The 27,527-nt window shown below is 37.8% G+C and overlaps 4 protein-coding genes across 7 annotated transcripts; all 4 read right to left on the reverse strand.

Moving 5' to 3' along the window:
* Positions 1-79: 79 nt before the first annotated feature.
* On the reverse strand, positions 80-5,771 carry ALE1 (PA-domain containing subtilase family protein). The gene is made up of 10 exons (XM_059582993.2): positions 5,547-5,771; positions 4,975-5,119; positions 4,481-4,875; positions 4,190-4,285; positions 3,741-3,810; positions 2,945-3,227; positions 2,016-2,356; positions 1,430-1,697; positions 983-1,255; positions 80-687 (listed from the first exon to the last, which is right to left on the reverse strand). Exons 1-10 carry the CDS (start codon positions 5,726-5,728, stop codon positions 272-274), a joined length of 2,469 nt encoding a protein of 822 aa, XP_059438976.2. The 5' UTR covers positions 5,729-5,771; the 3' UTR covers positions 80-271.
* A 1,200-nt stretch (positions 5,772-6,971) lies between these two features.
* On the reverse strand, positions 6,972-12,240 carry LOC132170922 (chromatin remodeling protein EBS). Of its 2 annotated transcripts, none has more exons than XM_059582080.1 (5): positions 11,951-12,240; positions 11,519-11,861; positions 11,319-11,387; positions 10,652-10,790; positions 6,972-7,246 (listed from the first exon to the last, which is right to left on the reverse strand). In XM_059582080.1, the coding sequence occupies exons 1-5, from the start codon at positions 12,021-12,023 to the stop codon at positions 7,220-7,222; spliced, it is 651 nt and encodes a 216-aa protein (XP_059438063.1). In that variant the 5' UTR covers positions 12,024-12,240; the 3' UTR covers positions 6,972-7,219. The 2 variants fall into 2 exon arrangements, with proteins under 2 accessions (XP_059438063.1, XP_059438064.1); XM_059582081.2 differs by lacking the exon at positions 6,972-7,246 and adding an exon at positions 9,976-10,424.
* Positions 12,241-13,862: 1,622 nt separating this feature from the next.
* LOC132170243 (Ribosomal protein L4/L1 family) lies at positions 13,863-18,147 on the reverse strand. Of its 3 annotated transcripts, none has more exons than XM_059581142.2 (9): positions 18,059-18,147; positions 17,545-17,726; positions 17,355-17,416; positions 17,039-17,165; positions 16,482-16,630; positions 15,865-15,972; positions 15,648-15,767; positions 14,783-14,956; positions 13,863-14,283 (listed from the first exon to the last, which is right to left on the reverse strand). In XM_059581142.2, the coding sequence occupies exons 2-9, from the start codon at positions 17,654-17,656 to the stop codon at positions 14,182-14,184; spliced, it is 954 nt and encodes a 317-aa protein (XP_059437125.1). In that variant the 5' UTR covers positions 17,657-17,726; positions 18,059-18,147; the 3' UTR covers positions 13,863-14,181. The 3 variants fall into 3 exon arrangements, with proteins under 3 accessions (XP_059437125.1, XP_059437123.1, XP_059437124.1); XM_059581140.2 differs by having other exon boundaries at positions 18,050-18,141; XM_059581141.2 differs by having other exon boundaries at positions 17,545-17,718; positions 18,050-18,134.
* Positions 18,148-20,510: 2,363 nt separating this feature from the next.
* Positions 20,511-27,188, reverse strand: STM (KNOX/ELK homeobox transcription factor). Its single transcript, XM_059581143.2, has 4 exons — positions 26,138-27,188; positions 25,619-25,862; positions 20,980-21,224; positions 20,511-20,897 (listed from the first exon to the last, which is right to left on the reverse strand). The coding sequence occupies exons 1-4, from the start codon at positions 26,495-26,497 to the stop codon at positions 20,694-20,696; spliced, it is 1,053 nt and encodes a 350-aa protein (XP_059437126.2). The 5' UTR covers positions 26,498-27,188; the 3' UTR covers positions 20,511-20,693.
* Between the last annotated feature and the right edge of the window lie 339 nt (positions 27,189-27,527).

The raw sequence follows: 27,527 nt of genomic DNA on the forward strand, positions 1-27,527 counted from the left end.
TCAGAGATCAGAGAATGAGTGATGAGATTAGATTTAGTCACTTAACCTTTGACAGAAAAGTAAAAGAATAATATTTGAATTCATCTGCTAATGTTGTTGTACCAATTTCCAATTACACAGAACTTTTTAACTCTTTCATCAGAGTATTGAATAGGGTCTTTCACTGCATGCCCTGAGCATCCCAATATGTTTGTTTCCTACTGTTTATTCTCAACATGATATATATCATTGTAATTACAGCCAAGATGCTGTGAGAGAAAGCTATCAATCCTCATAAGGATATTGAAATAGGCAAGACTGACAAGGGTATTCTGACAATGTGATTTAAGCTTCCTGTTAGAACAATTTCACCAAAGCTGAAGGCATTCCTTGCTCTGGTCACGTTAATATGTATGTCCAAATCTTGTGTTCCTTGTGGAGATATGTTAAACCAAGATGGATACAAGCTAACCATCGTCCCATTTGGTGGCAGCACGGAGCATAAGTATGTCTCCGGCCTGAGTCCTACATTCTTGACTGTCCGTCGCACCAATTGAGTTCCGGCCACTGCTGATATTGTCACTGAAGGGAGGTTTAGGTCGGCTGGGTGGCTATGTGAGTGATTGCAGAACTCTCCAGTAGAGGCCTTGATTGTAACTGGATCAATGTTGGGCAAAGAGCACAAGAAACTGATGTAGTCATCATATCCTGCTTCAAGATTAAATATCACACATTGAAGAAGAAAAATCTCCATAACAAGTTTTAGAGTGCAATGTTAGTATTAATTAAATGATTAAAGTTATCATTTTTTATAAACTTAAGCTTTTCAGCTAAGTATTAGAGAAAAAAGTCTTGAGTTTAAAGCTTTTCTTTGTAATTCATCTACAACTTAGTTTTGGAGGAAATCTCTGTCTTTAAATGATCAAATTCACTATTTTTTTTATAAATTTAAGCTTTTGAGATAAGTGGTGATTTAACATGTAGTATATGATAACAATTTTACCTGAAAATAACACGAGACCGGGATCCATGGCATGAGTAGGACTGACAAAACCAGCACCTAAATCAAAAGGAGTGGAGGGAGACAAGCTGCCGATATTATGTCCTTCTGCCATTATAAGTTCTCCTTGACTATCATAATTGGTGGCTGTGGTTGAGATTGCAGATGCTATCATTGATGGAGTCCAGAGAGGATTATACTGTTTGATGAGTGCAGCTATTCCTGCAATATGAGGTGCTGCCATGCTGGTACCAGACAGTAATGCAAAATTGTAGCCTAAACAACCAATGAAATTTGATAGATTCTTATTTCTAAATTGTCAAAATCAAATTAAGAAAAATGGGAAAGCAAGCAAGTACCATCATGAACTATTTTTGCTGCATAATTAACCATTAGTCCATGATCATAATAACATAAAAAGATGCAATAATTGTCAGCATTCAGACTTACCTTTTAACATGGGATCTAAGGCACTAATGGGGCTCCAAGCTGCCCAAACTTGGTGCCCTGGAGCAAGAATATCAGGCTTAAGAACATCAGCAGGATTTTTTTTAGTGTCAATGAAATCTGGTCCTCTTGCAGAGAATCTGCTTACAATAGGCGCTTTCCCCTTGAAAGAAGCAACTCTTCCATCTCCTATAGCCGCTCTAGCACAAAATTTGGTCACAAATCCTCTCTCATCCCTGTTTGTTTGTTGCTCATAGTACTGTGATATAATCTACATAAATACAAACGATGATGTATTTCTTTAAGATTGCGAAAGTGCTGCTTAAGCACAATGACTTGTTCTTATAATGCATTTGGCATTGCGATTTTACAGACTAAAAGTGGGATTTTAAATCAAATCGCAAAAATGTACAGTTTAAAAGTATATTTTTTAAAAACTACAATTTGAAAATGTAGAAAAATATGCGTTTTTAAATCGCAAGCAATGAAGGTGCATTTTAAAAAACATACGATCTTATAGACTAAACTGCAATTTTATCAAACACTTAACTACGGTTTTTAAATCGTGTTTTTAATTCGCACGTTTTACCTGAGCATCAGCAACAGAGGGGATCATAATTGCAGGAACAGCCAAGGGAATGGGTTCTGCAATAAAATCACCATAGGTTGGGTTTGCAACTAGAATAAAACCCATGAACCCCAGAGTTCTTGCAGTATCGATGATGGCAGTGAGAGTAGAGGTCTGGTTGAAGAAGCCTGCTGAGAAGGTGCAGATGACAACACTACCTTGCACTGCATTGAACTCCAATGCTTCTGGATATTGGCACTCTTCAATATACTGTGGAGTCCTTGGGAATGTACCATTTATCTTAACTGCATCCTTTGCCAAAACCAGCTTATACAGAAATAACCAATTTCCAAAGGTCGGTCCTAAATAAAGAAATATGATATCAATTCCATGAATAACTTTGCCTGATTATGGAATAGATTAGACCTGTTTTGGCGTAAAATATTTTCTGTCTGAGTTAAAAACATTTTCTGAAGTAACTATCTTTTGCTGTTTGTTCGCAATTTCTGAAAATGATTCGAAAAACATTTTTCAGTGTTTGGCTCGTATGAAAAATTGCCAAATATTTCTATTATTTTCATATAATCTAAGGATTTACGAGGAACAAAGAGATGACGAAAAAGACCTGCGGAAGAAAAAAAAGGGTTTTAGAGGGTGAGATTGAGATCCAATGCAATTGTCTATCATATTGTTTACAAGTATTTGGACAGTCTGAGACCTGTTCAGACAGATAGGCCTCATAAGAAGCCCTCTTAGAATTAGTTGCCCAAAGATATAGAAAAGCAGCAAGAAATAATTTACACAGATGAAAAGCTAGCGTACTTCAACTATTTTACATCTTCGGTCAAGGTTATTTTCATTGGCCAAGTAAAACTTCTTTCAAAAAAATATTTTACGCCCAAAAAAACAAGGCCTAAATTTCTAAGGATGTTTTGGAAAGTAGAAGTAACCTGATAATCCCACGCCACCAACTCTTTCACCATTTCCAAGGAGAAGAGAACCGGGGAAACTTCTGTCTGTGCCGGAAGCAGCTGCACCGACTGCCCAAGGGCTATAAGACAGTACAGTAGAAGGGTCCGGGCCATGATTGCCTGCTGCTTGCACCACAAAAACTCCAGCTCGACGTGCAAACAACATTACAATATCAAACAGGCTCAAGAAGGTGAGTGTATCTTGTGGTACTTCATCTGGTCCAACAGAGAGTGATAAGATATCCACTCCGTCTCGCGTTGCCTGAGATAATCAGAACACCAATATATTCATCAATGAGAATGCTGTATATATATATATATATATATATATATACTCGAAATATTGATGCCAGCGTTATCTTCATGCACATAAAAGGATGCTAGTTTTGGCAGAAAATTCATGGTAGATACATGATCTTTAAATCCAATAATCATATCAATCCACCAGATGGTTTCTCCATATGTGATGTTCATAAGAAAACCATCAAGACTCGCAAATTTTGGCATCGTGATTCATGAAAATCTCATAATTGGTGAAATAATTAAAAGCATTTACATTTGGCTCATCAAATTTGCATCCTTTGGCTAGCCGGGTATAAATGCTCTAAGCTATTACACCCATGTGAAGAGTAAATAAAAAGTGAAAATGTCTAATATTTTTCCAATTATGGATTGCCACACCAAGTTTATAAGGGCTTTTTGAAGTAAAAAGTGTAGCATTCATATCAACACTCTTGTCTGTTTAGACTAAATTTGAACTGGGAATCAGTCTTACTTGGTCAATTGCTGATATGACATCGGTTAAAGTTCCCACAGTTGGATAGACAGCCTTATAAACAGCAATCCTGTGGTGAAAATAAGGGAAGTCAACATATACAAATCCATCCCAAACAGATCACTCAAAAGCTTTTTGTACAATTATGACATGCTAATCTATAAATTAGGCAAGGATTTAATTAGCATTAGTAGGCATTGAGATCCGGTGCACTTGCTTGCCCGAAATATTAACAATTTAGATCATAAATATGAGACGGCTTTTATGAGACAGACAGGTGGGCGAACAGCTTGAGACCTACTTGAATATGTAAGCCCCATAAAGAATACTCTCAATTGATTGCTAAGTTAATTATTAGAGATCCAGATCCCATTATGCATGGTACCCTTAAATTCATTAAAAAAAAATGAAGAAAGAAAGAAGAAGATAGAAGACAATAGATAACATACCGTGCGCGTGGTGCCATTCCACTAGCTTGCCCATAAAAGAAGCCATCCGCGACAACTGGAACTAGAGCATTTCCCGCAGCAGTTGATGCTACGTGACTAAACAAAGCATATTGATTCATTCTAGTCAATATAACAAATCTATAGATAATCATCTATGTGTGTGTATATATATATGACTCCAAAGCATCACCATCCTTTGATCATTAAGTGTTAAACTATTAGTTAAATAAACTTTTAAGATAAATGATGATTTAATTTAGCACGATTCAAACAATTTTAGAGTTCACTTACCTGCCATGTCCAACTGCATCAAAGGGGGAGAGAAAATCCACCGATGTATTAAGAGTTGCAACCGCTTCAGCCCCAGCTGAGAAGAACCTTGCTGAAACTATCTTTCCGTTGCAAGAACTGGCAGGAAATCGAGGACCCGTCTCACAAGCTCCCGAAAAGTGAGAAATATTCGAAGAAAAAGGCTTCACGGGATCATAAGCGAAGCTTGGATGAAGAGGGTTGATGCCTGTGTCCACGAAACCAATCACAATCCCTTCGCCTGCATTTTTGTCTCCTCCTTCCTCTGTCCATACTTCTGGTAAGCCTAGGAATTGAGGAGTGTATGTTGTCATCAATTTCGCCCCTCTATCTCTCTCTATCAGCATTACTCCTGGAGCAGCTTTGAGTTTTCTGACCTGAAATTATCATGTTCGGGAACTTTTTCAAGAACCCTATTGCTATTTCTTATGGGGAAGATATATATATAAAGCAAATTTAAGCAAGTGGGAGAGGACCTGGGAAGGGGTAGTGTGGACAGCAAAGCCATTAACGATGTGTTTGAAGCTATGGAGCCTGTTGTAGCTTCCAGTCTCCAGAGTGCTCTGTAGAAGTTGGTCATGAGAATCCTCCAACTGCTCTGCATGAAACTTGTCTACTTCACTATCCATCCATGCAAAGAACAATAGGGCTGATCAGTTCTTAACCATAAAAATAAGGTGTGCATTTGAATTTTTTTTTTCTTAAGAAAAAAAAAAAAAGAAACAGAAAACTATAATGCTTATATATGACAACACATAAGAGATCGCGCCCCATTATTATTATTTTTAATGACATGAAACCCCTTTTAAGGTAGATTATTATTTTTAATGACGTGAAACCCCTTTTAAGATAGGTCATTTTATGACTCATCTCTGTCGAGAAAATTCCGAATACTTGATTCGGCCTACAAAAATTATGTATCGGTTGAGCGATGACTTGAACAGTCAATCTCAAGGTATTAATTAACCAATTAAACGATCGAGCTGTTGACGGTTGCAGGCAGCCATGTTCTTTTTCTTTGGTCTTACAACAAGTTTTTAATCCAAACCTGTTTGGCTTAACTCTTCTTCCATCTTCACGAGGAGGATAACCTCTGTGGAATGCAACCGGGTGCCCTTCCATTAAGACCAAGTATATTTCTCGTTCTTCTGCAACAGAAGCCACGAAATTCACAGAAAGAAGAAGCGCCATGAACTGTAATGAGATCATTCTTTCAACCCCTCCTCCCATGCTTGCAGCAGAGAAATATTATAGATGGTGTAGAATATATTGTTCCGATTCAAAATGGTGGTGAAAGAAGAGCAACACATAACCCTTATAAAAAAAAAAAAGCATGCAAAAAAGACAAATTATTAAGCACCATGTTAACGTGAATAAAGCATTTTGAAACCACCCATGCGTTACCATTCTCTTCAGCTTGGATTCAAAGTTCGGCGGGAATAAGGAATAAGGACGTCTTATACATGCATGTTGTCCTTGCCATCTCACGCCAAACATGTTTGACTAAGTGTCCGGTCGGTTTCAAAATTTACAGTTTGTAATAATAATTTTAAGACATAATTAATGACAATTAGATTTTTAACAACGGATTCGGCTTACATGTTGTTGTAGTTTAATCAACGGTCAAGATTAAATCTTAAAGTTGACTTACTTTTAAAAGCTTTTAATAAGAGAGAAAAAATAAAGAGAGATTTTGAAAAATTCAATCTTAACCGTTAATTAAACTACGGCATACTATAAGTCAGATCCACAACAACAGAGTTAAATATTTGGTAAAATTGCAATTTAGTCTTTTATCGTTGTGTTTTTAAAAGCACATATTTGAATGCTTGAATTTTTTTCACATTTTTAAACTATCATATTTTTTTTAAACATACTCCCAATCAAAACACTTTTTACAATTTTATTTAAAAATGTATTTTGAATGGTGAAATCGCTGATGTTGACAGATTTATCCTTAACAGCGTGGGTTGAGTGCCTAACGGTCACCATCAACATTGTCCAAGTGTTTCCATGCAGCAGCTTTACCATGGAGCTGAATTCAAAAGTTTTCTACCACGCATTCCCACGACAGAAGATTAGAAATGATCACATTTTTCCAACATCAACAGCCAAAAAGCCCAGCTGCATCTGCTTGCCAGCGAGAATGGGGAAACAAAGAGAAAGAATGTGAGGAGAGAGGGAGGACAGTAATGGAAACTTTCTTTTTCTGGCAGAGATGGAAAATTGATCCTAAAAAACTGCTACTTTGTTCCTCCCCTTCCAACCCCAAGTGCTTACTTGGAAAGGAGAACTATTTCCTACATGTTAGCAGTGTACAGCAGATCTGCAGATGCATCACATGTTTGCCACAAGATAAATGGATAAACCCAGATCTTAGAAAAGTAACCCAACTAAGTGACGATGATGAGAAAGAGCAACAATGCAAGTCACAAAGAGTAATGCTACTCTTCAAGGTCACAGGTCCCCAATGTGATCTTAGAACTCCACACTCGAACTGAACTGATCATGAAATCTCTTTTTGGACAGAAAGAAGGTTTAATATGCTAATCTAGCAGAGATACATATATCTTAGTCAAACACATAATTAAGCTACTAATGGTCACCAGTCTAAGCTGTACATTCCACACAATAACAATCAAAGGGCCGTCTCCTCACAAAATAGTTGTGTCCTCATTTTGCAGCTAGAGTTCTCTCCTCCAGCAAACCCCCCAATTGTGGTCATCTCTTCCGACGCTTGGGCTCCACCTGGGAAAGATGAAAAACTTCATCTATAAATGAAATATTACAAAAGAGAGCAGAGAAAACATGCAACTGACACAATAGCTATACAAATTATTCTCAAGTAGTTATCTAGAGTAGATTCTCCCTTCAATTGAATTCAAGGCATCAATCGTTTAGAACCTTCGTGAGCATACAACTTAGATTAAAATGCATACCAATTTCTACCTGAATTGTCTACATTGCTATCAAAAAGTGGTGTTACTGAAAAAGGATGATACACAGTTATTTCTTAGCTATCAGAGGTTAGTTATAATCACGTAGTATATAGCTCTTGATCTGAATGGATCATACAGACATACACCCTGCCATGTGTTCAACTAAGAGTCTTAGAAAATACATTGATGAATAAGATTTGTTTCAAGCTGAATTTTTGGAACAACATATAAATCAGATTCAATCTTTTTAATAGCGGATGCTTCTAGCTAAAAACAATATTTGAAATTAGTAACTCTTAAGAGCAAACTAATCAATAAGCATAGAACATAATGGCAGGTATGAGTCAAATTTTAGGATTTTTCCTGAAAACTATGAAACAAGTATAGACTATAAAAAAATAAACATCATCTACTTGTTCCAAGCAAATCTACAGATCAAGATAGTCTACCGTACAAAACACAAAGATTATGAAAATGACAATATCACGACCTTGAGAATTATGCAAGATATTGCCACAAGATTAAAGGAGGTGTTTCATATAAGAACTTCAACACATCAAATGTGCTGCAAAAATTTTAGTACAAGTGAGGATATTCCTCAGGCACTGGAAAGAGCACAAAACAGGCGTACTACAAGTGTATGAGTATCATAGCCAGACTGCTCAGAGACCCAAGGGATCAGCACTATAAGATAAAAGGGGGAACAAAAGATCCCAAAGAACAATTTGCTTTGAGAGCATATGATTACGACAGGCTAAAAGATTTTAACAAAGTAGTATAAACTGTCAAGTGTCAAGCAGGATCAGGAGAGATCTAATTTACTCCAAATATTGTTTTTCACCGACCAGTATTGGCCTCTATAGCACCACTTAAGCTGTACTATTTCAATCACCAAATTTGATACTCAAGTCTCCAACATTGACATTGTCTTACATCATCCAAACGGGCAAATAGGACCATAAAGATAAGCGGAAGGACGAAAAATCAACATTGGGACTACCAGATAAAAGTTTCAGGGAGAGGACTGAATCAAGGGTACTCTAATGTTACTCTGTCAATCAGTTCAAATATGTAGGATATTGACATACAGATACTTTCCTTCTGAAAAGGAATTATTAATTACTAAATGGTATATACAAGCACAACGTTCAAATATAAAGAAAAAAAAAAAAAAACCATTTGGGTAAATGTCAGAGATTTACCTTATATTTTCAAAACTAATACTCTTAACTTGAGATTTTTTTTATGAACAATAATTTTATTGAATGAAAAAGGCAAATCCCTCGCACACAAAGAGTATACAAGAGAGACAATCACCCAAAAGGCGCCTACAATCTAAAAAACTAACAAGATCTAAGAACATAGACAACAGCCTAATGTAAAATAGATCCTCAAAGACTATAAACTACAGCCTAGACTTGCAATCCTTAAAGAGACACCAATTAATTTCTCTTTATATGTTCCACATTAAGAAAGTAGGAATAACTTTCCAGATGGCCATTTTAGGATTTCCCCGCCCTTGAGTCTTCCTACAATGACGCAGCTCTAGGATGGTGCTAGGCATAGCCCACGAAACCCATAATAAGTTGAGAACCAAGGGATAGAGATCACTAGTGTACTTGCAATGAATGAGAAGGTGATTAACAATCTCCTCATTCTTTTTGCATTGACAACACCAATTCACAAGAGTGAAACCTCACCTTCTAAGATTATCAACCGTGAGAATTCTACCCAAAGCTAGCGTCCATAAAAAGAAAACAATCTGAGGAGGGGAATGGACAAGGCTCTTCAGAATGTAAAGCTTTATAATAGCTCTTCACTTTGAAGCCACGATTGTTAGCTGGGATCCACAACATTCTAGCCGCCTCTCTCGGTTGGGTTTTCAAGGAGTATAACAAATTAAGGAAAGAGTCGAGAGATTTCAGCTCCAAAACCAAGGACTCAAACCATGTATTCCGAAGCCAAGGACTCTTTGCACTCTTACCCTGCGATTGCTATTTTATTTTTTATTTTTTCCATAATTTTATTGTCATCTAACCGGTCTAATCTGTAACCATTAATTAATTTATCAAAACCTTGAGGAAGGCAACCATAATTTATCAAAAAAAAATTCGAGAACAAGCTGTTGGTAAATGATATCCTTCAAGTCCACAATTTTACAAGTTTCCATGGTCATGACAAAATCATCAGATTCATCATCAACAAGAACTAGATGACCAAGGGAAATATTGTTAACCAACGGTTTACCACAGCAAGTTACAAAGCAGGATAAAATATCAATAATGGTCGACTGCCATTCAACTCAAAACTATTGGTTATATATAAAAAAGAAAGAAACAAGTACTCCGAATCCTAGAAGTAGATCTTGCAAGTATATCTTTTTACTTTCAATAAAATGTTTAGAAAATGTCATCCAGAAAGAAATCCACATTATGTAATAACATTTTTGGTATCACTTGTATGCATATAATAATATAAATCCAGAATGCACCTTCAGTAGTGAGAATGAGATAAGAATATCTATCATGCCAAAGGACAGCACCCAATAAAATAGGAAAAATAGGGCAAAAAATAAGTACATCCCAACTTATATGAGCATTAGCAGGAATGCCAATTTATCAGAATGTTCCATCTTAATAGGTATTCAACCAAAAGTTATAAAGTAAGACAGAGACTGATTGTCAACACTAGAGAAGCCTGAATTGTTACAATCTTCATATGCAAAGACTGCATCTCAAGAGAACTGAATAGAATCAGTAACCAAGTAAGCATATCCATTTACAAAATTCAAATCTTGACCAATTTAACTTATGGTTCACATGTTTAGATATGCTCATATATCTTCTTCTTCAGCACTATAGTGCATCTCATAACAAAGGAAGCATCTTATATGTTTCCTTTACCAAACAAGAACAATCCACCACAGGACCAGCTACACCAAATGCGAACCATCCACCACAGGTTGAGTCTTAGACGGTATAACACACCTTATGTTTCAAATACCAAAAAAGAGAAACAAAAAAAGAGCCATGTTTTACATTAGAAAAATATTTCTAGAAAAGCCAAACCCAAACTAACTACTAGCCCATAGACCCAAAAAAAAAAAAGGCACATTGTGTATCATGCACAAGTTGAGACAAGAAAATGAATTAAGGGAAACATAGACATGAAACATGAGTCTACAATTATGTGGAATTGAGAAACATAGTCACACCTTGGCATCAGCTCCTGGTGACTCTGAAAATACAGTCTGGGGTTTTTTAACGTCATCATCGGATGAACATTCAGAACACATAAAACGATCCAGTTTTTTAGCCTCTTCGATAGTCATGCCCACACAAGCAGGATGATACCTATAAGGCATCAGTAAGCATTACAGTAAGCATTTAAGCAAGTGACTAGAAATCCAAACTCAGTATACTGTGGAATACAAGGCATACCTAAAGCAGTATAATCTAATGCATGAATAACATCAACACCAATGGGATTTCCATTTTTTTACAGAAAGAGTTATCACACACCAGTCCAGCATGGATTTTACTGGGAGAATATCTAAGCAATCAACAAACAGAAATTAAGCCTTCAGATGATGCAATTTACACCCGTTAACCTAAATCACAACAAGAAGTCATACACCTACAGAATTATGACACATAGCCTAAATAAGACAGAGGGATATACGCCTATCCATTTATTAGTAGTGATTCTAATAGAAATGTAACATTAAGTGGGTCAATCATCCAAATTTTCACTGGCCCTAAAGCTCTTTATCTTTCAACAATCTTTTCATCTACGGAATTTTAACATACTAGAAACGTATATAAAAAAATGAATTTCAACACTGAAAAGCACGTGAAAAAGAAGAACTCAGAACAATTTACCAGTCCTTGCACCCCTCACACTGCACCATGAGGTCGTCCGGGTTGTAAGGCATCTCACATTTGCAGTACCTTCAGCACAAAACCCAATAAAAATCAGAACCCATCAATGTACTTATCCAAAGGAAACAAAACACACCCACACACACGCATTTCCATCAAACCCACAAAACCCGAAAGGACCCAAAAAAATAAAAACTCACACAGCCACTCGGTCAGGGGTGAACCCCCCGGTAGCAGCCTTGTACTCAAATCTGCAATAGTAATCCTCGGCCCCAACATTCTCAAGCTTGGTATAGTTCTTGAAAGAGTGAACCGTGCACTTCCCTTCAATCGTGTGAGCGCTCTGCACGTCGTAGTGGTCGGACAAGAACAGCTCCTTGGCCCCGTGGAACTGTCTCCGCCCACCGATCGACTCCTCGGGCCGGTAGTACCACCTCACCCTCACCTTCACGTTGTTCCGACCATCCATCTCGATCTTCTCTATGCGCGCCACGTAGGGAGGCTTACCCGTGTCCGATGGCCGCATCAGCACACAATCCCCAGCTGCAAAAACCAACCAGAAAGCTAACATTTTTTACACCCAAAACAAAAAAAAAGCTTCATTTTTGAGAGGTGGGTGTTCCGCGTTGTACCTCTGACAATTTTGGTGGTGCCTCTGATGGTGTAGGAGTCCAAGTCCTTTTTGCCTGGTCTAGTTTTGGCCATTGAGTAGGGTTTAGAGGGAGTCTATGAAGGTTGAAAATGTAGGGAGTTTGGAGCAAAAAATTTCGGTGGCAAAAATAAGAGATTTTGTTGTTTCAAAACTTGAATTTTGGGGGAGAAGAGGAGAGGAGAGAAACCGCAGGGTCGTCTTCAATCTTCATGGAGGAGGAGGTGGACAGAGTGACTGTGACGCTTGACCTGAGAGATACAGTGACTTTATTGGTACAAGCAAATTGTCGTCGTTTTGTTTTCCAAATTTCTATATAAACCCCGTTTACGGTTTGCCTTCTCTTTTTTTTCAAATTAACGTTTTTGAGGCGACGATTTTCGTTGTAATAAGTTAATTTAGTAACGAGTTTGCGGAATTCGTCACTAGGAATACATTTTTAGCTGTCTGAGGCCTCATGATTGTCTTGATAAGGATTCTCGGTTCTCGGCAATTAGCCTATTTGAATTGTAGAATCCACTTATCTTGAACTTATTTGCTTGTAATAGGTGGATGATGGCGGACCCTTTTTTTATGGACTACTTGAATTACGTACAATTTGATCAACCAAGTCTAAGGAGTCTTGATTTGAGTTGTTTTAGCGCATACAATTCGATCAACCAAGTCTAAGGAGTCTCGATTTGAATTGTTTTAGCACTTTGATAATGAGTTTTCATAGTTTCTATAATGCCCATACAAAATTTTCACTTGCCAAAGGAGAGATCAAGATCGAGTGAAAAAAGTATGTTAGTAACAAAATTATAGGTCAGATGAGGATCCTATTATTACTCATGCCTCCCTCTTCTTTAGGTATGAATTGTTAAAACGAGTTCTCTTGTTCGAACTAGAAGTCCATACTATCCATCCAAATAAACAGCTCACTCAGTACAAAAAAAAAGAGTCCATTCGGACAAAAGGTTTCCTCAAGTAACTTTCCTACAAATTTGTTTCTTTATTTTGCTCCTTTCTTTTTGGACAAAAAATGGTATGAAATCCAAATCCGAAACTTTATACCTTTTGTCAACAAAATCTTATAGCTTTCATTACGTAGTCACCCCATAAAAGTCGTTCCCAAAGGCGCTTGTCAAGGCGACAATAATGGCCACAGTAAATCTCAATAGAATTTCCAAAGTTTAATGTGTTGAAGATCTATGAATAGGGAAATAGAAAATTGCAGCCTATAGTCCGTTCTGTAAGAGAAGATGAGACTGCGCAGGTGGGACATTTGGATTAATACTGAGACAGAGTTTGTTGCCTATCAATAGAGAAAAACAAATCAGCCGGTACTTGATTGTCTCATGAACTAATCATCAAGTTTCACCGTCCAAGAAACTTTAATCAAATTTAGATTACCCCATTTGACAAAAATAAAAACTCTTTCTAATTATACTGTCTAAATTGCTAACAACAATTGTAAAAAAGCTCTTATAAAACTTATTTGTCCGAACAAATCTCAAACAGGCAAACTCCATAAAAGCTCTTTTACATTTGCCGTTCAAATTGTTGTCAATCTCAAATTGCTGGGCATCCGGATCCATGACTCCCAAAATCCTATTGCATCCTTAAAATTATGAGTCACATGGCTGTGAAACATTAAATGTATTTGAGACCGTTAGGCGTCATTTTCACGCCAACCAATCAAAGTTTGGACTTGAAATCATACACCATGCGATGTAACATCAAAACACTTCTCACACAGAACCAATGACAAGACCGACAAAGCTGTTTACATACTGATCTAAAAGATAACAGCATGCTGTGATGCAGTAACAAAAAAGCAGCTGTTCTTCCAAGCCTCCGCGCTTTATCAGCCATTGAATTCCCGATGCCTAGCTACTAGCTGGTCAAGTTTCAAATAGTAGAGGGAAATACTGAAAGAACTTCACTGCAGCAAATTCTTTATACTGGGAGTCAGTGGCACATCAAGAAACATATAGGAAAAAGTGACTACTTTCCGATTATTGTGCTTGAGAATAGCCAAAATTCATCTACAAAATTCGTAGCTGATGACTACAAGGTCAAAACACAAGAAAAATCAACATATCCGCCCACGCATCTGCATGTTTTTGACAGAAACAACATAATTACTTTTTGGGCTTTTCCTTTTCCTCAACGAAAGGGAAAATGATTCCTATTCTCAGCTACTGGAGTAGAGCTTATAATGTCGATAATGCTTTAACGGTTAATTGGAGTGTGCATCCTCTCAACAATTTTGTTCACGGCATCACGGGACATCACCAGTGTGTCATGAAGCAGAAGGCTATAGACATTCAAACCCTGCAAAACATGTGCAACAAGCATCAGCAGTGATATGGAAGCCAACTTCAAAGGTAATTATCTACCATGACTTGGGGTCACGGTCATGCGTTTCATCACCATTATGCTGAACACAATAAACTTTTTGCACAGAAAGTCTACCCAGACGTTGTAAGTATTCAACATCTTATGCAATATATCAGGAAAAATAGGTAAGGTGCTTCTTCTTTTTTTCCCTTTTTTTTGCCTTAGGAGAATTTACTCATGCACCAAAGGGAACTCAAACTCCCAACCTCACCCACCAACCACACATACTTATGGAGGGATGATAGTCCAAGATTCCTGGGAAATTGAAATTTTTGTCACATTTTTTGTAACCCTAATTCATTGCCTAAAGAGAATGAGGCCCATTGCTTCCAGGAACCACATGTCTGAACCTAACTCGACTTAGACCTACAAATTAATTAATTGGCTTCCATTTGAAATACACCATGGAACAAGGATCAGAAGAGCAACTTACTATCGATGGCAATACATTAACATAATGTAGATTTTGTGTGGCCAACTTCAGCTTTTCATTTATGGGGCCACCATCCACCAGCAAAACTTTCTTTGTGTTCTCCATTTGCTTGACATAGTTCACCAAATTCTTGGTCTTATGTGTGGGAACCTCCAAATCATCAAAAACCAGAAGCTGTACATTTGGCCAATTTTCTCTCGTTAGGTTTTATAAATCTGATAGAAATAAAAGATTTACGTACTCCATACACAAAGAATGCACAGAGAATATGATAGCAGGCACTATAGCTAAGAAAATTAGCACAAAAGAACGCTCATAGGCACAACAAAGAAGTAATGATTTGCATTCAAGAATACTCATAATAGGCTAAATTGGTGAAACAGGGTTAACCCAACTAAACCAACTACAGTCAATATAAGGCTTCTTAGGAGTACTTTTCACAACAACCATGATGATGACAATAAAGGCTCAGAAGAACTCCAGAAAATAACAATAAAAGAACATACGTATTACATTTGTGATTGGATGCAAAGGTTATTGTGCTTCACTATCTTCAAAGCACACCTCATAATCATAACTCCTAACCAGAGACATTTCCATCATTTCTCAAGGACATCCCAACCTCATCCAGACAATTTGATGATTCTCAATTTTTAAAAATGCAAAGGGGCAGTTAAAGCTCGAAACTGAGCAGTAACACACACTACTACAGAAGACAAGCATAGAAGCTTAAAAACAAACTGGTTAAGCATAGAGAAAAAATAAGCTGAGAACAGCCTATTCGTTGTTGTACACACAGAATCGAGTCCCAATAACTCTAATCATTGTATGCCAGAAATGAAAGATCTGGGAGACAAAGACTAGCCTTTCCTTCTGCTGCACGAGCTGTCAAAGCAATTCTCAGCCCTAGACGCCGAACCTTCTTATTCAGCTTGAAAGCATGACTTCGTGGCTTAGGGCCATGCATGGTAGCACCACCCCTAAACTGTTACACATCCATTGAATTCATTAAGGTCCACTTAAAAGCATCTTAAGGTCAGAGTAACAATAAGAAACTTATAATTCATAAATAGTGTAATTACCTGGGGCCCACGCAATGTTCCATGCCTTGCTCGACCAGTACCTTTCTGTCGCCACGGCTTTCTCCCAGTGCCACTAACCTCACTAATGGTTTTTGTTGAATGTGTTCCCTGCAGGCCACTCAATCAGGAACTAGTCTTACTGACATCCACATCTAATACATCCTCACAAGTCACAAGAGAAGATTAATAATCTCTTTTCCTTTTTTGGCTAGATTGCACTCACTACATGCAATATGATCTCTATAGGCCTAAACATTCTTAAAAAAAATGACAGGTGACAATTTGAAACCAGAGAAAAAAAAAAAAAAAAAGAGAGATTGGTAAGCTTCCTCTAATGCAGTATTCGAAGGCTTGATATCAAAGATATGCATAATTAGAACAGAATTTTCCTCCCTCCCCTACAGAAAATATGGAACTTTAAAGAATGAGAATAGCAATTGGAATCCATATTTGCAACAGTTCCAGGATATAATGCAGCCATATAGTAAGGATATTAGTATTAATCATAGTTTTGTTTTTCTTATTCAGTGATATGTACAATTATATATTAATACCACTACTGTCATTACAACCACACGCTTCAGGCACCAAAAATCGAAATAATAATCAATAACTACCTGTTGCCGTTTGGCAAGCTGCCATCGTACAACACGATGAATAATATCCTTCCTAATAGGCACATCAAAAACATCACCAGCCAAAACCATGAGGCCCTTGTCTTCATTGTGAAAATTTGTTACTGGAATTACCAGGTCCTGATAAAGCCCTATACCATGATACATTACATCATTAAAACATTTTTAAAACTTAAAAACAATAGCACCGCTTAAATTATTCAGCAAATCATTAGCCACAAGATAAAATATAGGATACAACAAGATAAGTGAGACAAAGAAGTCAAAATCTACAATGAACAAAAGTAAATAATATGCACATTTTCCAAACTACAACATAAGATTGACAAGTACAGCTACCAAAACAATAAGGTCAATCTATAAAATGTAAAGGTCAAGTTTCAACAAACTCTTAAACTTCAAAAGTGAAAAGAGTCATTATCAAATTTATTAAAGGCGAGCATGCACACACATACACACTCTCAACAACCATCATACTTCTTCCAAGCAACAAGGTACACAAATATTCATGCATAAAATGTTTTTGTTCTTCCTCCTACCTATAGCACGCTCTGTAGTTACCATAGGCTTCTTGGACAATAAATCAGAGGGAAATGCTCCGTCACTCGATTCAGGAGTCAGAATGGAAGTTGAAAGCCATCGTTTAGCGAGGATAGATGACCCACCCTACAATAATGCATACAATATAGGCTTGTAACCGAAATGTCAAAAGTATGGTAAGCAAACAAAACCAAACAAATTGGCATGTTTAATATATGATTGCCATATAACTCTAATAGTATAGCTTTCGACACCCAAAAATAAAAATCAAACTTTACGAGACAGGTGAGGAAAGAAAATATAACGAGAATGTACCTTGAAATGACCACAAGACCCTGAAGAAAATACGCTATCCCCATAAAGATGGCCATACAAATCTGTTAAAAATTGTGAAAAAGTGGACCAAAAAAAAAACACATAAATAAAGATTTACGAAGCCTCAAAAGGACCCAACTTTGCAATCTAACCTACAAAGAAAAAACAAATAGATACATATGTCGTTTACCATGAGAAGTTCGAAACGATTGACATGTGATACTTGGAGAATCATAGCGGCCAAGTGCACATAAGGACCCATGAAAGGAACGCAAAAGCTTTCGGGATATCGACACCGCCATAATCGGACAAACTTGTGAAGACTCCCCCGAAGTTTGTTCCAACTAAAGCAAAATAAATTTACCTGTCCATCTACCCTCCCAAAGATTAGTTTTCCTCAAACCTAATCATAAAACAAGCTTTTTTGAACCTTAAATAGAAAAAAATTATAAGTTTCTTGATGCAAAATACAAGATGCATAGCTAATGTGCATTAAATGTTCAAGCACTGTATTAATGTTATTTTTTGGCACTTGTGTTGTGCTCAGTGAGAGAATTACACGTTTTTGTATTCGGTTAAAATTGAGCATTAAGAAGCAGTATATGTAGCTCTCTATCACTGACCACTTGAATTGATCTCGACATGTTCGACAAAATTCCGCACAGAATACAATTACAAAATTAAAAGTTAAGAACCTTGGCTACCGAAAGGAAGGGCAAGCTGAGGAAAAATGGTACTGCGTCGACGGGGCCGCTGAAATTGATGGCCGTCGATGCTCCAGCCGGAGAGTGCGTTGGCTGCAAGGAGGCAAGTGAGAGGGAGAGAGAGAGAAGTGTGGAGAAAATGGAAAAACCTCACTTTGCGAAGTGTGCGTGTGGATTAGTTGCGGCCTCACTGCGCGAACCCATTCCATGCGTTGTGGGCTTTAACCAAGCCAGGGAAGCCCAAGCGCGTTTCCGAATTGGGTTGAGAGGTCAAGCCCAGGGAATCCATAGGTATTTTGTAGAAATCATTTGTTGGCAACCCAAAAGAGAAGCAAGAAAATCATCTGTTATGTTGTTTTCCTTTATCCTCTATTTTGAAATATCTTTAAGAAAACAATCAAAATGTTTAGTTTAGCAGTTTTAAAATATGTGGTTTAAAAAAATAGCAATTTTAAAATATAATTAATGAATATCCAATTTTTAAAAACGCATTAAATGTTTGGTAAAATTACGGTTTGCGTTTAAAATCATGCATGTTAAAAATCCATCCCTTTACCAATGATTTGAAAACATAATTTTTTTTTTTCAAACGTACTTCCAAACAAGACACTTTTCATGATTTTGTTTTAGAATGAGTATTTGGCCTACAAAATAACGAGGCCAAACACACTTTGCATGAAAGATGGGAAATCCTTTTGAACTTTTTACATTTTATTATTATATCATCCAATGATGGACATGAGATGGGGGGGCTGGGTTAGGGGTGGCAAAATAAGTACTTGACACGACATGATTACGACCTGCGAGGACTCGTTACACGATTAACTTATACACAAACGCTACTTGTTTAGCTAAACGGGTCAAAAGATTCAAAACAGAGCATTATGCTCTGCATTTACAATCAAGCGATACTGGGACTAGGAGGGTGTTTACAATCAAAACAGACATCAAAACACTAATGTCTTATGTTTACTAGTGTAAATATGGGTTGGAGACAGAGAGTGCAGAGAGAGAGAGAGAAGCAGGGGGCTGTCGGCGACAGAGACGACGTCTGGATCGATCTGGCGAGAGGCATCGTCACCGAGGAGATGCCAGAGCGAGTCGACAACTGCAAGATCGGCGTTCGATGAAGACAGCAGCTGGACACTGGCAGCAAGTGGGCCAAGGAGACATCGTTGCCGTTGTTCGTCGAGAGCTCCGAGCTCTCTCTCACAATCCCACGGCACTAGGCAATTGGCAGTCAGCTGAAAGTTGATCAGATACTGGAATAAGGACCTTAGGGTAAGTTTAGTTTAGGATTTAAAAAAAATAAAATAAAATTTAACGGGTCTGGTGGGTGGACCCGCCAAACTTGAACAATAACCGAGTTTGGTTGGTCGACCCACCAGACACGTCAAGTAGACCTGCCATACACGAAATTAACCGAGTCTTAATCGATTAAGACCCAAACCTTATAAGGCTAAACTCAATACCTATTTTTTCGTGTCGAGTTTGCGAGTTGTGTCAAAATTGTCAGCCCTAAAAGCTTCTCTTCCAAAGTTAGCCACGTTAGGAAATAAGCACTTAAAGTTCAAGAAATAAGCACTTCAAAGTGGACACTTGAGACTTGAGAGTATTTGCAACACTTCTCGTACTATTATTTATTAGTACTGCTAAGCTTTCCTTCAATAATCTCTTCTCTTCTCTAAAATGACTTTCTCAAAAAACACATTTTCTTCTACTAAATTCATTGATCGTAGAATTAAATTACTCACACGAAGAAAAAAAAAAGAAACTATAAAAAAAAAAAACAGAACAAGTCTTTGTAATTCCCTTAGCTCTCTTGACCAAGTGCTTATCAACTTTCATTAAAAAAAATACTAATTAAAATTTAATTAGTCCTTCATTTTGTCAAGTAGGCATTTGTTTTTTTGAATAATTAAAAACGTGTACTTACTAATGCCAAAAATCTTGATTTCATGCGAGCGCAACGTAAACCTCGAACTATTTACACTTTGGTATGTACATTCCATGGATGTTGGAACAATATACCAAGCATACTTAAAAAATTATATTAAAATATTAATTAAATAATTAAATTCACTCGTTACAATATAATTATCTTTTGTCTATAGAAATATGGCCATCGTAACAAGTCTCAAAAAAGAAAATATACAACATTTCAATACCAGTTATTTTCAAACACATGGAATGGGCTTTCATAGAACATCAAAACGAAGTGCAACAAACTTTTAACTTAGAATAATTAGTTCAAACCTAGTAATGCCGTATGAGTCGTGATTGGGAGCACGCCTGGCGTGCTTCAACAGTGAAGCACGCCAGGCACAAAATTTTTTTTTTTTTTTTTTTCAAAAAAATTAAAATAATAAAATAATAAAAAAAAAAAATTTTGTGCCTGGCGTGCATCACTGTTGATGCACGCCAGGCGTGGTGAATATCTTTACCCAATGCGGTATATACTGTTAGCTTAGTCCCACCCAAATGTAAAAAGCAGCAAGAGAACTAATTTAAATAGACTCTACATAAGTTAATATGACAACATGATATAAACCGATCTGTCAGAGGATATATAGTTTAGAGCTGCAACAACATTCCATAATATATATATATATATATTGTGCATAAATTATAATCTTCAGAGCAGCGTGGGCGAAATATCCATGGGAAAGGGATTGCCCAAGACATTGTCCATGTAATAGTGGGGATTGGTAGCATCCATCACCACAAACTGCATATCTTCCGAAGGCTTCCAGTGCCGTTTTCTTTGATTAATGAACCAGTTGTTTATTTGCTTCTGATCCAGCCCTGTAGATTCTGCAAGAGCCAGCTTTTGTGACTCCTGTTGACAAATGATTTAAGGTTTGATTATTACATGTTCTAAAAGTATATGAACAGTGACAAGATCAACGGCCAATATTTACCGATGGGTAAGGCCATTTGTAATGCCTGCTCCACCAATCCAGCAACTGCTGCCTGGCTTCTTTAGGCAGTTTCCCTTTTTTCCTCTTCTTCATGAACTCCTGTTTCAGACTGCCTAAATATCCACTGTATTTACGCAAAAGTTGACCTTTAAGCTCCCGGTCCTCGGCCTGCGGATCAATGAAGTTATTATTCAAATCAACCTCTTCTTCAGACGATCCATTCCTATCCACACCCTCGCCAAAAGCTGATAACAACAAAGAGTAGTAAGCATCTCAACATGGAAATACTTTTCATGAACAAATTGCAGCCAGTTCTGTCACATGCTTACGAAGCAGTCCTATATATAATCCTTCATTGATATACATATAGAAGTTGTAAATTAATATAAACTATTCCATCCATAAGTCTCAAAAAGAATGCATAGATGCCTACTCCTAAAATCCCAACACAGTATGGAAAAACTATGTTATACTTGATCCATGTACAACAAATTTATCTACATATAGAGACCTAATTAACCCTAGCTAATACGGGCTTCTTTTAGTGCATATCTTTCTTTCGTATCATTTCTCGCCATACATATGATAGGCTAATTTCAGACTCCCTACTTCTTGAAGCCGGCGCAACTGGTTTATCCTTATACCTTTCCAGTACAGAAATAAGGCTTTCATTAGGATTTAACACTGAACTCAATATGATAAGAATTCTTTTAAACAAGAATTGGACATGCATTCAAGTTGCTGAGACTTCAGAAAATTAAAGAGATCATCTCTTGATACAAATAATTGCGTAACAAGTACACTTATCTAAACAATAGGAAACTGCTTTAACTCATATAGCAAATGGCATTAATTATCTAAATAGCTTTGATGGATTATAAAGCAATACTATCTATTCTCTATGTAAGAACTAGTGTATTAACTGAAAGCATTAAAAGAAAAAGAGCAACACTTCTATCATATGGGAGAAACTGAGAGCATTCCCAGTAGCTTCCTTGTTATTTTTTCTACATTTAAGGGTCCAAACTACTTTTTGCTTCTCTATGTCAAAATACACTCCAATAACTTCCCTTAATCATTCTCTATATCATTAAAATATTTATTTTTTTAATTATATTATATATATGAGAGGAGAGATGAGAGAGAATTGTAAAACATGAAAGGAGAGAGGAGAGAAAAGAGAGAATCATTTTTTTATTTTTTATTTTAATAATCATAAAGATTGCAATAGTGGAACCCCAAACATTGGGTTCCAATATAGCAATCCAAATATTTAGGGTTCATTTAAGGAGTTTGCTGTGGGACTTTTTTTGCAATTTTTTTAGGCATATTCCCTAAACTTAGGAAACAGACTCCCTATAAGGGAGTCTGCTGGGAATGCTCTGACCTCCATGATATGGTTCATGATCAAAATTAAAAAGACTATCAACTAATTCAGAAAAAAAGGACATTACTTACAAAAAAAAAAAAAAAAATCAGAAAAAAAACCCGCGACTCAATCTCCGTACCCCGGCTCAAAAGAGTCCTTCACCGGGAAAAGATCAAGAGGTTGCAAAGATCTTACCCTCCTTCCAATGGGAAGCACCTCAAAACCAAGCACCAGTCGAAGAACCTCAAGATGACATCCAAAGACGGATTCTCCTAAACCAAGCTTGAGCTGCGTCCCTGGAACAGGGTGCATAGAGACCTATGGAACCAAAATCCTCTGCAACTCATTTGCAAACTGACGCCATCCCCTCCCACCACGGCCCTCAAGTAGCCAAATGATTCCTTTACGACCTCCCTCAGCAAAGACAACCACCTCCAGGAAACTACCTACCTTATTAACACCCCCATGCACCATCAAAGCCTTATCGACCTCACGGTATGACTTGGCAATATCAATCTTCAACAGAGATTGACTCGCCTCCTCAACCGTATCCACAAACCATGACGCACAAGGTTGACTCACGAAAATTACCCTTACGAACCCTTTTCTCTTTTGCTCCAAACAGAGATTAGGACACCCTTCCTTCGCCGACAGGCAAAAGGATTTCGCTTCTATGGAGAAGTACCGTTCCATTGCAGCTCACCAGAGCCTAGTGCACAACGCCTAACAGCGCCGCCGCTAGGGCAGAAAACTATCTTACTAACCTAAAAAGTGTAAAGGGAGAGCGAGAAAGGAGAAAGACTAAGCGGGCTAAAAGTACGGCGTCATGTTATCCTCCTTTACTCCTACACATGTATGGCCCTTGGTGACTGCTCTTGGTCTTGGAGGAATATTTTGATGCTTAGACCGCTTGCCCATGGTAAGATTGTTCGGGTAATGGGATGGTCCATCCTTCGCCTCCTTTGTCCGGACCGGATCCCCCTTATGTCTCCTTTGCCATCAAATCTACTTGGAAGAACTTCTGCCTCTGGGCGGCTCGTTTTTTTTGACATAAGCTTGTCTGGCATGGCAAACCTATCCCGCGTTGTGCCTTCATCCCTTGGTTGCTCGCCTAGGGAAAGATGTGTTCTACAAGCATGGTATGTTTGTTGACTTGTCTTGTGTTCTCTATGGCCAAGAAGAAGAATCCCATAACCACCTCTTCTTCTCTTGTCCATTTTCCTCTCCCATCTGGACTTCATTGTGTGCTAAATGCAACAATCCGACTTCTTTAATATTATTCTTTGGCTGACTCACTCTACCAAGGGCAACTCTTTTTCCAATCTTGTGGCCAAATCAATGGTTACCGCTACAATTTACGAAATTTGGCGGGAAAGGAGTGTCCAGCTGTTATAAGGGCATTCCCTTGACGCTTCTAGTGTTTGTCATGAGATTATATTTTAGATTAGAGCCAAACTTACTTCCCTTAATAGGCTCCATCTCTCATCAGCTAATAGTCCTCTTGGGGTCTTTCTTGTCTCCTAGCTCTTGGTTTGGTTGATTACCTTCTCCTTATTCAATGATTGTTCAGGTCTTTCCTTAATTTTGGTTGTAGCCTAGGGGTATGCCCTGCAGCCCAATTGATCTTGTAAATTTTCCTTATTTATTCAATTCTTACATACCCAAAAAAAAAAAAAAAAAATTCCTCCTTAACTACTACACAATACAAGCATTGACATCCTATATCAAATTGGAGGCCCTATATGCATTCACCAAGTTAGCTTCATGAATGGCTTTCACAATCCAAGGCATGCATGCAAGCTATGATACCCTGTGAAAATTAAAGTCCTGCATTGGGAGGTAGATTATAAAAGCGTGCATGCATCACGTGCACATTGGTTGTGTACTTGGTGAGACTAGCTAGGAAGCTTCAATTGTAACTTTTGACTAATCCTTTTGACATAGTGCAAATGCGACTATCATCTTCCCCAAGTTACAACAAATAGTATCAAAACCATTCTAACAATGCCATATATATGACGAATGAGCGCTACAATACAATGTGAACTCTGCAAGGACGTCAATGCGTTGAGCCGGGCAAAATTATGAAAGTTAATAAGGTCTACACCCAATGGGTAGATTATGAAGGCGTGTATGTGCCAAGCCCAACATCTGTTGTGTATTCTGCGACACTCAAGAGTCCCAACTATAACTTTGACTACCTCCTTTAGGATATAGCACCATATGAAATTACAATGTTGGCTTTGATTTGTCATGGCCTAAAGACTACATTATACGCACACAAAAAAACAAGTGAACCTCAAAAAACAAAATAAAATATTAAGAATTGGATTGTTCTATTAGGGTTGGTCAATAGTTTATGATATGACTAGTATTATGTGAAGCATTAAAGACATCATACTAGAGGCAAGCAGCTATGAACATAAGGAGCACTGCTAACCAAAACAACATTAAACACCCAAGTATACCATGTGAGGTATTGATTAGCATATCATCTATGCATTTGAGGAAAACTTGGCAATGATCACTCTTTTTTCAATAGCATTTTAAATAAGTACTGCAACTTCAGTAGTTCAGCCTATATATGAACCTAAATACATTTTATCGATCTTATGATCATGCATGGTAACTCCACATGACACTAACCACTGCAATGACTAAATTAATTATCCCATGAAAAGATTAAACCTTTATTAGTGCACATAACCATATATCTACCCTGGTCCCCGGGTACTGCTCTCACTCCCAAACATCATCCACTTACATATTCCAAATAGCTTCAAATCTCTAGACCTAACTGTACCTTCATTTGCATATTCCGTAGCACAAAGCAGTTCCAGACCTAGAGGTATAATTTAAATTTATACCCTGATGCTTAAGCTAACAAGGATCTGGGCAGTACGGGCAGAAGAAACCCTATTTCTACGAAACTTTAAATTCAACTGAATATAATAGCTAAATGGCACATTTTTCAAACCACCAAACTTAAACGGCCACATTTACATATATATTCATGAACAACAAGAGAGAAGAGAATCACACTACTAGAAATAACACTGTTTAAGGAAATACCCTAGCTAGTATCTAGAACAGTCCAAACATGCTTTAAGGGGAGATCACAAGCGCCCACTTTGCGATCCAAGCTCTCTTCCATATTGTTAACAATTAGTGCTAATTAAACCCATATGTTCATCGAAAAAAACCCATGCATGGCTGGTAGCTGTATATATATAAAAGATATAGTAAAGAAGAGAGATGAAGGGTAACCACCAGAATCTGAGGAAGAAATTGTGAGGGCTTTGAATTGGCACTCGATTCTTTGGAGGAAAAGCATGGCTTCCTTGAAGGGTTTCGAAAGCTCTTGCTCGTACTTGGTCAGCATCTCACAGTAGGCCTCCATGAACTGATCCAGCGCCGGATCTTCACCGATGCAGCCGGTCCCTGTCTGGCCCGTTGCCGCCGCTGATACACAGACTTCCTCTAGCCTTGCCACCACTTCAGGCGGTGCCCCAACCTGTTTCGTTCAAAACCTCTCATAAGAAACAAGACGAAAGCCAGGAAAAAAAAATAAAAATAAAAGAGAAAAAGGCAGACACTTGAAGACTGTCTCTATCATTTCGGTTGAAAGGGTTTTGACTTCACTTTTTTTTCTTTTTTTTTTTCTCTTTTCCTGGGACCATAATTACTCTGAAACATGATAGTAAAATTAAATGAAAGAAGTTGGATGTTATGTGTATGAAGATTAAAATTTGTGTGTGTGTATATATGTGTGTGTGTGTGTGTGTATACCTTTTGACAATTGACATAGGCGGCCAAGAGTCGGTGATAGTGAGGATGAGCCATGATCTTAGCCTTCACAGCAGAAGTGCTGCCGTCGTTGTTGTTGTTGTTGGTGTCCATGATATAAGAGGCGGTGTTGGTAGTATTGTTGTGGTCATGAAGAATGAAAGTGGAGGTGTTAGTTTCGCGATTTTGATTGTTGGTGGGAGGTAAAGGGAGGAATAGAGTATTGTTGGTGTCTGCTGCATTAGGATGATGATGAGCATGATGAGAAGTCATTAGAGGCATCATCATCATCATTGGACATAAGCCATAACTGTTTTCTCCAAAAGCCATCATACAAGAAGTGCCATTAGAGCCACTCTCCATTATCTCTCTCTTTCTTTCTTCTCTCTCCTACGCAATGTTTTTTTTTTTCTCTAAAGAAGGTTGTTGTTGTCCCCAGGGCTCTCCCGGGTTTTATGCTACAAGTTTCAGGCTTTTTACAGGAAATCCTAAATAATGAAAGTGGTAGTGGTGGTCTGGCAAAGCCTGCTTAGATTTCCTTTGGAAAATGGGTGTTATCTTTCTGCTCTCGTTAACAGCATTAACTTTCTCTCTCTCTCTCTATCTAAGTAGCTTCTATGAGTGGAGTGAGACAGAGGAATTCACATGCACAGAGAGCGCACGCTGTGTAGTCAGAAAGAGGGAAGATGGCTTATAGAAGAAGGGGCGGTGGCTCATGTAATTGTTTTGAGGCAGAGGTGCAAAGCTTTACCTTCCCAATGAAAACTCTCCCCCCTTTTCTTGCACTGCCACTGATGCACTGCCATTACTGGCAAAGAATGAGAGAGAGAGAGAAAAATATATTTCGTAGAGAGAGAAAGAGGAACGATCAAATCGAGGAAGAGCCAAGAGGTCACCCAACTGAGTGATGGACGGAGGAAGATAAAGGTTTTTGGGGCACGGAATCACCTCTCTCTCTCTCTTTCTCTCTCTCTCTACTGTTCCCCTTTCTTTCTTGTAACTATTGGGGCTTGATAGCAATCTGTCCACTCATTTAATATTCGCACTTTAGTTGTCCTCTTCTTCCTCCCAAACCCCTCCTCCCTCTCTCTCTCTCTCTCTCTTTCTTTATATAATTTTTGTTGAGAAAGAAACAAATGTTTGAGAACTAATGAACACACGACGTCGTTGTACTCTCTTCTTTCAAAGTCCAAGCAAACCATGCACCATGGTCAGGTAAAATATTTACCCTAGTTTGTAATTACCCTTTCTCTCTCTCTCTGTGTTATTAATGGCATACATAATCAGTAGTTAATTTGCATAGGAAAAAGTGGGGTTTGCAGCTGAAAAAAAAGCTGGAAAAGTAAGTGGGACAGTCCGAATGTCTCTTCCTCTTTTCCTTGCCTCTAGTCTC

The sequence above is a fragment of the Corylus avellana genome, chromosome 1, assembly GCF_965113065.1.
Source record: "Corylus avellana chromosome 1, dhCorAvel1.hap1.2, whole genome shotgun sequence".
NCBI lineage: Eukaryota > Viridiplantae > Streptophyta > Magnoliopsida > Fagales > Betulaceae > Corylus > Corylus avellana.